General features: G+C 37.5%; 1 protein-coding gene across 5 annotated transcripts in view; it reads right to left on the bottom strand.

Annotated features, from left to right (window-relative positions):
* Positions 1-12,969, bottom strand: part of mta1 (metastasis associated 1) — a 49,183-nt gene that overhangs the window by 12,412 nt on the left and 23,802 nt on the right. For all 5 annotated transcript variants that reach the window (XM_024282476.2, XM_024282398.2, XM_024282166.2 and 2 more), the window contains 4 exons: positions 5,987-6,113; positions 4,664-4,727; positions 797-914; positions 27-129 (listed from right to left, as the gene is read on the bottom strand). In XM_024282476.2, the coding sequence (XP_024138244.1) occupies positions 27-129; positions 797-914; positions 4,664-4,727; positions 5,987-6,113 (412 nt within the window). The remainder of the gene's footprint in view (positions 1-26; positions 130-796; positions 915-4,663; positions 4,728-5,986; positions 6,114-12,969) is intronic.

Raw genomic sequence — 12,969 nt, forward strand, 5'->3', positions numbered from 1 at the left:
GAAAAAGCTCATCTGCTTCGACTTACCGAGCTACGACCAAAAACTGGTCGATCTGTTTCTCCGTTAGTGAGCTGTTGGGGTCCCACACCTTCTCCTCCAGCTTGGCCAGGTCCCTCTCATCATCTTCATCTGGAGACACAAATGAAGAGAGGGAACTTCTCACACACGGCTGGTTCATTTGGGGTTTTTTTTTTTTTTAATCTAGGTTGAAGAAAATGGAGTCGAGCCAGCATGAGATCAACCTGCTGGAGCTTCAAGCGGTGAAAGAAGATAAATGATTCAAGCGAACCGCTCGGTGAATGCTTTTCATGGGTTTGGATGGTGAATTCTGCTAAAAAACTAAATTTAAAAGGAAAATTTTGCTAAAAGAGATTGAGAAAATCCTTCAGTCTATTAAAAATAATAATAATTGAGCCTTATAGTACTTTAGAGGCTCGAATAGCATCACATTAAAGGTGAAAGTCGGCCCCCGCATTTTTATAAACGACTATAATTTGTTTTCCATCGTCTGAACGGGAAAACGTAGCAGTGGACGACGGTGCAGACAAAACAGTCGTCATCTCTGCACAGTCATCACTTGTGCAGCAGACGGCAAAATTCTGAAAGCTCTGATTGTGTGCAATCACATGGCCACATTGTGATCGCCATGGAAACAAAGCTGAGGCGTTCTCACTTGTGAGCAGCGGCTGCAGGCGGAAACATCATTAAAGTGCGTTTATTTTATTGAAGAATCTTTGCATCGAGCAGATTAAAAAAAAAAATTTGTGAATGAGGGTTTCGCTCGCTGGTGAAGCACCTTCTTGGAGGAGGTCGGTGATGTCCGCCTGGTATTTGTTCCCGACTCGAATCTCCCCCTTATCAGCCAGCAGGGTCTTCTGCTGAGGGTCATACACCAGCGAGTAGAAGAAGGCATCCTGGGAAAAAGAGAAAGCAGGAAGCCATGAGAAGGCGGGGATGAAGGAACAGGAAGCAAACGAGCGACCGGGGAGGGGAGGGCGGATCGCTGTGTGTGTGTGCTCTGCTAGTCTCTCGTCTCCTCATTACTGTCCGTGAAAAGAACATTCTGAGTCAACACATTGAATTATTCATCTGAAAGCAAGAATCTCCACTTGTGAGCCTCGTACACCCCAGCCTGAAAACACAGAGGTGCTCATAAGTTTGCATAATCCATCAGAATTTTGTTAACACTTTCAGAAAATATAACTTTTTTGTCTAAGGGGCCAACCAGGTGAAGCTGTGTATCATCAAACTATGAGGCCAGTACACTGACATCATCAACATGACTAAAAAGGATTAAACTGTAGTCGCATACACACGTACGGGGGTTGACCTGTACAGGTGCAGCAAGTTTTGGGGTTGTTAAGCTCCGTGGAGGTCGTAGAAAGGAGCGGCTGCATCCTAAGGGAGACACAGGTGTGTCTCACTTGAGGGTCGTGCGGCCACCTAAAGAGACTTCCTGAGTTCACAAGACATTTGTGTTGAGTAGCTGTGGCCAAGAAACGCTCATTCGACTTCGCCTTTAAACTTCGTGTGGTAGCACGTCAAAGAACATTCTGGTGAGGAATCTGCACCACATTTTAGGTAGATCCTAAACGTATCCAAAAGGTGGTATTGAGAAGTAGTGCTCTGATCAAACGATTATTTTAATAGTCTATTTTTTACGATTAGTTGATTAATCACGTCATGCACAAAGCAGATGCAAAACACACATCTTAACCATAATTAGCTTTAAACTAACAGTAAATAATTATACTCACATTAATGCTAGTGACAGAAGCTGAAGATACTGAAATTGATAGCTAAAATGCTAAAAGGTCACAGGGGACTATTAGTTAAATGCCAAATTACCCTAAAAAAAACAAAAAAAAAAACTATGTTTTCTAAAACAACTAGCATGTAGCTCAAATATTAGCTTAACTCTAAAGTAGCCTAAAAAAGGGAAAAAAAAGAAAAGCCTAAATTAGCCAAAGGAGCTAGCATGAAGCTGAAAATTAGCTAAACTCTAAATTAACCTAAAAAAACTGTAAAAAAAAAAAATCATAAATTAGCCAAAACAGCTAGCTGAAATATTAGCTAAATTCCAAAACAGGCGAAAAAAAAAAAAAAAAAAAACGGGAAAAAATGTCTAAATTAGCCAAAAGAGTTAGCATGCATCTAAAATATTAGCTAAACTCCAAATTTACCAAAAACAACCTTAATGCTAAAATAGTCCAAAAAGCTAGCAGAATGCCATTTTAACTTTTAACTTTTCAAAGCTCAGACTCCACATAATATAAAGTAATGACTCATCGACTATTAAATCATTCTTTGACTATTTTAATAGTCGATTAGTCGACTAATCGTGGCAGCCCTGTAGAGAAAAGGGCTGCAGAAAAAGGTGCATGTGTCTCCAGGAAAATGGTTGGCATGACAGCAAAGACTACTTTTTGGTGTAGAAATTAATAATGCGTCAAAGAAAAAAAGATTTTCATAGCCAGTAGAGTTGGGAATCTTGAGGCAATGATTTGATTATGAAACAATCATCAATGTGTGCCAGATCTGCATTTCTTTTAGAAATGTTTTCTCTTTACTACAAAACAATTGACCAATATTACTTACAGTCTTCCAACAAAGAGCGTTTTTAGGTAAAGACAAGCTCAATATACTTGTTTAACTATTATTGAGAACATAAAAATGAAATATATTTCGCTTGATAATCAAAAATCTTTCACAGCTTTTAAAGTGAAAAATGTTCCCTACTCACATCAAATAAAATAGTGTCTGGCTAGCCTCACATTGTTGTTTTTACAAATGTATTGAATTTAATTTTGGTGTGACACAACTTAAACACAGCGCGACTTTTATCCAATTGACCCTCGACACTATGAAAGGTCGGCCATGTTTATGTGCTCTTCAAAAATGACAGTGAAAAACACTTCATCTGAAGTTCCGCTTGTCACTTTTCCTTGAAATCATGTAATTTTTTTGATTATCAATTACTTAAAAGTTCAAAATCGTTTATGGATCACAATCGATGTATCTAAAAATAGATTAGTGCTAATCAGAACATAATAAAATATTTTCTTCATCTCAATAAATCCTGAAATGTTCATCTGCTGCTATTGTCTGCATTTTGTGACTGAATTTCACTGTGAAATGAACCCATTAGACAATGTTATTTGGTCTGTGATGGAATAAACCCCGGATCCATGACTACTACCCAATGCAGCCACAAGGGGGGCCAAATCTGAGTCTCCCTGTGCCAGTCCCCAGCCCGGATAAAATACTGGCTCGAGTCAGGAGGGATCTCAAGTGTAAAAATCTCTGCTAAAATAACCCGTAGAACCCCTGAAGACAGCGTGTCGCTGTGGCGACCCCTTAAAAGAAACATTGTTGGGTGTGTGGTTTGTGTATCATGAGGTATTTATGAGGATTAAAAAGAAAAATCCGTACAACACACCATGGTTTCAGTTATGTCATTGCCATTGACCCAAAAAATTAAAACGTTCAATTTTCAATCGGAATGTTCACATGAGTTTCAAGTTTTACACAAGAGCTCTGTTTCCAGTTCATCGATGTATCAATGTTGCAGCAAAAGAACAATCAGGTCCGCGTTTCAACATAAAAATTTCAGTTGTTCTTTTAAACGACAATAAGACAACTAACAACTCTGAGTTTATTAAGCAAATAGATAAAATCATGGCTTTTAATAAAAACTGCCACCTCAGCTCTGTATAAATTGTTATTGATTTTTTTTGTTAGTTTTCTTTGTTTTTATTGTTTTGTTTTTGTTTTTGTTTTCCTGTCACATCTGTTTACCCATTTTATTTTTTATTTGAATTTTTCTACTTTTTTTTTAATTGTTGGTTCTATGCTTTATGCTTTATTTGTTGTGTTTTTCTATTGACAATCCCATCTGTTGTTTCTGTTTCTGCTGTTGTCTGACTTCTGTTATCCCTTCTGTATGGACTTAACTTGTCCTTTTACTGAGAGACCATCAACCATTTCTATGCGGACTAAAGATGGAAATTAGTCTAAAAGGTTTTAATCTTATATATTTGCATTTTTAAATGTTTAATATATGCTGTCCCTGTCTTAAATAAACAGTCAATTTAGTTTTCTATTTGAAGTGACGTGAAAACGGACGTTAACACCGACATCAGTTTCGCCATCGACAAACTGATGTTAGTACGAAGATATAACCTAATTTATGACACAAAACATACATTTTACAAAATCACTGAAGAAGGAGAGGGCTTTGGGATTACTTAAGTTTTAGATGAGAGGAGAGAGAGCGGGACGAGCTGCTCGACGCGAGGGTGGAGGACAAAACGCTCCTCCGGGAGCTGGGCCCCCCGACCAGAGACGCAAACAACGTAAACTGACCAATAGAGATGGACCCCTCACACAATGCAATTGAGATCCACCACTGACAGACCAGTCAATCATCTCCTTTAAAGCACAAACTCCAGGTCTCTAAAATGTTTCTCCATCTGCTTCCTTCTCTCCATACAGCTGTTGGAGTTATCCACAAACATTCCGTTTCTGATTTCCACGTTTGATTTGGATCCAACCAAAAAGTCATTTCTGACATAATCCAGAACAATCATGAAGACAATGAGTTTGTGCCCCCTTGTGGTTTCTGTAACGTATTTAAATCAGTGAGAATAAATTAAACACAAACCTCTCTGTCCAAGTACGACTTCAGAGCTTCGGTCTCGTTCAGCAAAGTCACGCAGCATTTTCCCCTGGAGGAGGAAGAGAATGTAACAAGGAGCAGAGAAAAAATATAACCTGATCAAAACAGAATCAACTCTTTGAAATGACAGAGTAAATCAGCTCCTCTGACCACAGTTTCTCCTTCTACTGTAACGTCGAGGATGTCCTGATCCGATACAAAACAAATGAAATAAATGATCCAAGTTGCTCCCTAATCTTATTTTACTGACCATTTTTTTAAATATAAAACTTAAACGGAGTACTTTTGTGAAGTAGCTTGAACAATCATGTAAAAACTAGAAAACCATAGCTTTAGTATCTTCAGGGATATTGAACAGTTTTGATGCGATTCATGTCTCCATTAAAAATTCTTAAAAATAAATAATTGCTGTTAAATGGAAATGATGATGAATTTATTATTTGATACATTTTCTTTTTTTTATCCCCTCTTTCCAGAGCTCACACTCTCTAGATCACGTGTCAAAGTCAAGGCCCGGGGGCCGGATCCGGCCCTCCTGCTAATCCTATCCGGCCCTCCAGATCCTTTTCATTTATTGTTATTAATGGCCTGATGTTATCTCGCGCTCATTTCTAACTAGCTTAAATTCAGACATTTTTGGAGCAGCTTAATTTTCCAGCTATTCCCAAGAAATGCCTGGTGCTAAAGTGGGGATGATGATGATGATTATCTGCGCTGACATTTAGTTTGCAGACAGCAGTGGAGTGGTTAATTTAGTCTGAATCTTTATTTTCATGTCTGACATCTGTTCACCTCCACTAGCCTAATAATTCATCAAATCAATTCATCCTTTTCTATTAAAACTAATGCCAAGAAAGAAAAACTGTTGGGATTCTGATAAAAATGTAATAAATGTTATCAACAATCCAACTGTTTTACTTGATTTTCTGAGAAATCCTCTGGGTTTGTATCGAAACTCTTTCAGTATTAGCAGCTCGGTGTATTTAATTCTCCTCTGGTTTTAAATGGAGCAGCAGCGTCCAGCTTTACTGAGCAGAATACAGATTAATAACCAAAGAACGGGTATTAACAGGCATTTATGCAATTTGCTTCCTGCATACAGAGAAATGGAGGATTGATTTTCTTTTGGAACCATTTTTTGCATTTCTGCAGCTAAAAAGAAAAAAAAAACCCAAACATTTCTGACCAAAACAAAACAAAAAAAAAAAGAATTTAAATGTCAACCTTAAGAACTTATGTTCAAAAAAGTTGATCGTTCAAAACCAACGCAGGCTGACTGCAGCATTGAGAGTTGCGTGGCGAGGTTACCTGATGTGTGTGGCGGGTAAGGACTCCAGCTGGCGGGACAGAAACAGCTCTCTGTGTCGGAGTTGGTGCTTCTGTTTCTCAGGGAGATCGGCCATCTCTGGATTCTCCATTTCCTCCTCCAGCTCCCCTAGGTGGAACAAAAAAGGGCAAAGGTCCAGCATAAGTGCATCTGATGAGGCAGAAACAATGGCGTCCACTGGGAAAAATGCAAATGCATCTCGCCGCTTCAGCGGCATACGTCTCTGGTGCACAGCAAATGGACAGAAAACCACAGAGGCTCACATCTGATGAGCCAGAACAATGAAGCCCCCAGAGAGAGCGCGAGATCTTCACCAACTGTGCAGGAATATTTCACATAAATCTCTGAGACTGACTTCAGAGTCAGACAGAATGAGGTAAACTAAGGCGACTTTGCTAATTATTGAAGGATTCATCTTATTTAGGATTGCTGCTTTATTTAATCTTTTCCAACCTTCTTAAAACCTTCAACCAGACTAATAAAGTTCTAGAAGTTTAGAACTATAAAATGCCCTTAATTGTGTTAAAAAAATACTTTAATACTATCGTTTCTCTGATCAAAACAAGTCTGTAAAAAATAAAAATTACCAGCCTACATAACATTAAAAAACACTCTTAATATGAACAAAACAATCTAATTGGGTTTTATGAAAAACATCTTATGAATTTTTTGTTTGTAAAGAAAATCTTCTCATTTTTTTTTTAAACGATGCTTCAGTTCACTTGGGCTTGTGGGTTTATTTTGTTTTAGGTTCCACCAGTGTTTACATCAAACTTTTTCTCCCAATTTTGTTTTAAATTTGCTCCCGTTTGTTGGTTTTTGAAAAGTTTAAATTTGTGTTTTAAAATGTTGCAGTAAGTGAGGGGTCTGTATGAATGAGTCTTTTATCATCTGCTCTGTACTTGTTCAGTCTTCGCTCTGACTGTGGGGATTTCATTGTCAGCTGTAGAGTCTGAGATGCAACTTGTCAGTCTCACCAGGGGACTGTGGACTGCAGTGGGCAAAGAGGACCGGGGGAAGCTGTTTGGCCACTGTTAAGGTTTTAAAGTTTTGTTCAGTAAAGCTTTTCCAACTTTTAAAAACCCCAGGAACTTCCCCTTTGAAAGGATTCTTGTAAATGGAATCACAAATTCGGAGGAACTTGGCAGGAGTTTTCTAAAGCATGTGAGTAAATATGAAGTCAAATTGACCATTTTTATAGGAATGTGTTGACCGCAGGTCACTCTTTCCACAGTCAGATGAATTTTAAAACAAAACATTTGGGAGTAAATTGGGGGATAAAGTTCATAACTGCTTCCCAAACTCTTCTGGTTTGTGTTTGAGAATGAGCTCACTTGTTGCATTCATTATTTGCAGGTTTGTTCAGTTTTTTTTCTGTTGAAGGAAAATTGATTTTACTCTCTCATCAGTAGTTTTGCAAGTTGCACAATTGATTCAACTACGGTATTTCTTGTTTTTCCTTTTCATGTGGTTTTGTTTTACTTTTACTGTGAGGTTTCTGTAGCCTCCACTAGAAATTTGTAGCAATTAGCAATGGTTTGCTTTAAGTCCCACACCAACTATGTGTATTTTCTATTGTGAATTTATTCCCAGTTGTCTTTTAATCATAATTATACAGTTTTTTTAGTCAATATCAAAAAGCCCGCGTCCTTTTTTAAGACAAATTTTCTGCATGTAGACAGTAGCTCGTTAGAAATTTGCCTTTTGGGTTGTGGGCGGACTGTTGGCATGGAAAAACATTAAAATCCAAGCATGCTTTTGCTTGCACGCTTTCGCGTCAGCTTACATCTGCGTCATAAACCCCAGTTGTTTCAAAACATCTGCTCCTGATCCGTCACAATTTGAATAAAGAAATACTCAAAAGAGCAGTTTTAATCTTGTTTTATACATGCCCTCCATCATAACAAACATGCAACAAGAAAATGTAAAAACACCAAAAAAGAAGTTGGAGTTTTTAAATCTGGGACAATTTTAGACCATTTATTCTTCAGAAATAAAAGTATAACATCTTAAAAATTAAGTTTTAGGTGTTTAAACAAATATATTTTGAACAATGATCAAACTTTAGATGAAAAATGTTAAGTATTTTTAGACTGGTCCTTTGTATTGTAAATCCCATTAATTTAAGTGTTGCATTTGCTTTCTGAACATTAACCAGTTCAGTGGCCTTTGGGTAGAGTGTCTGCTCAGAGACTGGAAGGTTGTGGGTTCAAATCCATGGCAAGTCAAACCAAAGATTCTAAAAATGGGACCCTGCTTGACACTTGGCATTCAGGGGTTGGACTGGAGGATTAAACCACCAAATGGTTCCCGAGTGCAGCTGTGTCTGCAGCTCACCGCTCCCAGATGGGTCAAATGTGGGGAACAAATATCCAAGATGCGTGACAACTAAGATAACTTAGTCATTGCAAACTTTGATTAAAATAGAAACAATCTTACTAAATATAATATTAGAAATTATAGTATAATATTTCTTCTTGAAAATGGCATTAATTCCTGGTCGTTTTGATTTTACTAAGGCGAGACTTGAACTTTAAGTTCTGTTGTATTTTCTAGTTTACCATAGTCTGGCTCAATGACCTTTCCCCACAATCCAAGGACATCAGCATAGGATTTAAATTAGAAATAGCCTATTTTCTCATCACTTTTTGACTTAAGTAAATATTGCATCTCTAAATTAGTTCGATGAATGTTCCAGGCTGGCTAACGTCCACTTTCTCCAGAGGTGGTGACACTCGTCGATTAAATTAATTTATTTGGCAGCACTCGTCCACTACTCACAGTACTGATTCTATGGAAGAAGTAAGAATGCAATACCTCAGAATTAGTAGATTTTATCTGTAAACTGAGAAATTAAAAGTGTGTCTATTAATTGTGCTAATCAATTTTTATTGACATCTATTTGAAAAAAGGAAAGAAAACTTCTGATTTTTGAATAAAATATTATTAAAACGGTAATTGGATGAAGACTGACTTTGTGTTCAAGGTCTGTAACTTCTCGTCCTTATAATCACAAGAGTTTTTAGACTGTAATAGTTGTGTTTAATGCTGTAATGAAAAGAGTTTTAGTGTTGTTTTTTTCTAAAGCAGCACCACATAAAACATTAAACACCTGCTTTACTGCGAATCCTTCCAAGTTCAACTGGTAAATGAGCCTTTACTGGTAAAGGGTTTGGAGAGGATGGCGGAGATTCCTGCACAGTCAGCAGTACACCTGTGTCATTCCTTAAGGACAGTCGCAGGAAGAAGGAACACAGACTTTTTATGTTTCCAACTGTCAAATATTACGGTAACTAACTGGCATGGATTTGACGAACAGAGCTGTCAAATGAGAGGGGAGGAGGTTTTTTAGAGGTGAAATGTAGTAATAAAAAACACAAATTAGCCTTTGATTGGAACTAAAAAACACAGAAATCATGGTTTAAAAAGGCAAAGGAGTGATTGTCAGCTGGAGGCTTCAGGAAAGGAGGTGTACGGAGCGAAGGAGCAGTTTGGTACGTGCTCCAACTCATTTGGAGTTTCATTAGAGGAGGCGAGAGAGGAGGAGAGAGACCAGGAGCAGAACAAAAGCAATCAGGGGATTTTCAGCAGAAAAGATGTGTGGAGAAAAATCAATAAGAACTCCCTCGGTTCTCTACTGTGCCCAGTCCTCAGCAGACACCGCATCAATGCCCAAGAACAGCAGCGAGTGAGCACACGACACCAGCTTTGCCCCGTCTCCCATGCAGACGCGTTAAGGCAAAAATGAGATCTACACGCTTTGAAATGTGTCAGACTTACACGTAAAACTGATCAATTCAGATAAAATATGAGGCCAAACTCAATTAAATAGTTTTAAATTGAGAACAGAAAATATGCAGTTATGTTTCAGAAACAGCAGTGGGCTTAGGACACAGCTGAGGGGGACACCAAAAAAAGCAAAGAACTTCCCTGTAAAAGCTTTGCACTTTTCTAATTAAAAAAAAAAGAAGCAAGACCCTAAAGGATGAACTTTTGAGTTGCACAAAAGATACTTTCTATTACCAATAAAAATAAATAAATAAAAAATCAAGATTCACTCAAAAGTAAAAAATAATGTAACAAACCAACAAATTGAATTCAAATATTTTAAAAAAATCCAACAGTGAGAAGAGTTTGTGACACATAACCTGTCCTTTGAATCCATCAAATGTGTTAAAAAAATGTTTCCTAAGATGGTTTTCTCGCATATTTGACACATTTTTGAACTAATATTCTTATGTTTATGTGATGTACAGAATACAAAGAGAGTTGTTAATGTAGAATATTTTGGATTTTGGGGTTTTAGCTGTTTTTTTAACAATTAAGCATAATCAGACGTATAAAATGCCATATTCTTTTTATGCATTTCTGTATTTTAAAAACCTTGAATAAAAGCTTGATATCCGAAAAAAGTTTTTCCTCATCCTTATGTTTCCTCAATTTAAAAAAAAAAGTAAAGTCAAAATTAAATGAAGCAGAAAACACCATAAACAGAAAGTTTTACATTTTTAAAAAGGGAAAAAAAGAAAAATGAAGCATAAAAAGGACAGTGTGTTCCAAATTATTATGCAAATTATATTTTTCTATGATTTTCTAAATACTTAAAGCAAATGACAGAACAAATTCAACTCACTAACCATTTGAGTTTTTATTAAATGTTACTGAACAAACCTAATGACTAGTTTTTTTTTCAAAAATAAAAGCCTTAAAATTCACTGTTCCACATTATTACGCACAACAGATTTCCACAACATTTGATAGATTCTAAAGGACTGAAAATTGTTATTTGTTGAATTTGAATTAGGAGGTCATATTTACTGAAGTCAAAAGCTATTCTAATAAAAAAAAACGATTCAAGTTGCATTTAAATATAGGACCCCTTACTTTGTAGCAGCCAAACGTGGCACAACTTGACTCCGCCCCTTTCTTGGGACACTGTGGCCATCCACCAACCAACCACCCTCTACTCCATCAATCTGGACTGTCCAGAGTTGGACGGCACTCATCAGTGAACCAGACTACTTAAAAATGAGTCTTCATGTCTGCTTGTGTGTGTCGGGCAATAGAAGGTTTACGCAGAACTGCAGCATCTGGAGGGTCCTACACCTTGATGTTGGTGGGACTCCAGAGACACCAGCAGCTTCAAATATATGCTTGCTGCTTTGTGATGGTATTTTAGCAGCTGCTCTCTAAATCTGATGTATTTGTCTGTCACAAACCTCTGAATCGGCCACAAATCTCTTAATAGTACGATGATCATGCTTATGTTTTTTTTAAATATCCAAGGTTTTCATACCTTGTTGAAGGTACCCAATTATTTCACATTTTTTCAGCAGCAGAGATCCTTTTTCTTTCCCATATTGCATGAAAATGTTGGTCTGCTATATAATGCGGAATGTCCTCCTTTAATTGAACTCACCTGGTAAACTAATTATCACAGGTGTCTGAGATTGATTTCATTGATCCAAAGAGCCTCGACACCCAATATCATGAGTTTCATTAAAAACACTTAAATTATACTATTTCCATAATAATTTGTATATTCTTGCCATTTCACTGAAATAAATGAGAAACTTTAAATACAAAAACTGAGGATGAATAATTGTGTTGAAATAAAAAAAACACACTAACACACACAAGCACACATAATTGTGTAACTGTTCATTGGCTGCCAATCCTTGAATAGCAACCAAAGTCCCAAACCTCCCCCCACCACCACCCCGAGTCCTTCCCCTGGCAGTGCACCCGCTCCATACTCTACAAATTGCCTCTCCATCTCACCTGTCCCAGCCAATTATCAATTATTGATGAATGGGTCGCCTTACCACGCCGCGAGACGAAGAGGCGAAGTCAGAGAGAGGAAAAAGAGCAGACCCATGGGTGAGGCGAGGAGAGCAGTCATTACCTTAACAAACTGGCTGCACCTCTATGATGCAGCGCCAGTGTGTTAATGCGGACCGCTAACAGCTACAAGCGGACAGATTCACTTTAAATAATGTCGATCTAAAAGAAAATGACGCTTTATTGCAATTCATTATGTCAGTAAGCGTTCAATTCCTGGATGGAAAACTGCACTTCCAGAAAAGCCCTGACAAATTCATGTTACTTCTTTCTCAACATGAGTTGCTGTTTTTATGAAGCGACGCTAAAAACAGCAAATAACCTACACTAAAACCACATTATCCACAGTGCAACTGGAGCTTCGCAAACCGTCATTTTCACAGAAACGCAGCATTTTCAGATCCGAAGGCTCAGCACTCAGACAGCCCGCTAGCGCACAAGGCTGAGTCGAACAAAGAAGGGGTTTTCAATTTTGAATGTCTTGTCTGCCTTACTCGAGTGCATTCTGTGCTTATCTTTTTCATTCTGTGCACACTTCAATCAAGAGCTGGAACAGGAATACAGACTAAAAAGAAGACGAGGCAGAGCTGCACAATATTTCTCCAGTTTTTAATCAGACTTTCACTGGGTTTGTCTCCAAACTGGAATCAGAACCAACATGTGTGTTGTTTTATTATTGGGGAAAATATGATTTAAAAGCAGGAAAAAGATGCCACTGTGTTTGTCAAGGTCTCAGAGAGGTTGATTTGAGTCTAAAGAATTCTTAAGATTATTAAGTAGATGATTTTCTAACCATAAAGCAGTCAATGCGTTTGACACGAACGATCAAGTGGCCTCGCGTCAGGTCAAAGTTCATGACAGTGTAATTAGAAAAAGAGAACTTTGGTAATGAAACCTCAATTGAATTGTTGTGAATAGTTAAAAACAATGTAATAACACATTTTAACCCATATTGTATGCTTGCTATTAACCTTTTAAAAGCAGAGTTTCTGACCTTCTTTGAATTGCAGGGATTCAAAGAACGTTTCTTTGCAATTGAAGTCATTTCAACAGATTCTGAAGCTGAGAAATGCAGATTTGCATTGATATCCCTTTACAAGAAGGCCTTTGCAAATGGCAAAAA

Source organism: Oryzias melastigma, linkage group LG22 (genome assembly GCF_002922805.2).
Source record: "Oryzias melastigma strain HK-1 linkage group LG22, ASM292280v2, whole genome shotgun sequence".
Taxonomy (NCBI): domain Eukaryota; kingdom Metazoa; phylum Chordata; class Actinopteri; order Beloniformes; family Adrianichthyidae; genus Oryzias; species Oryzias melastigma.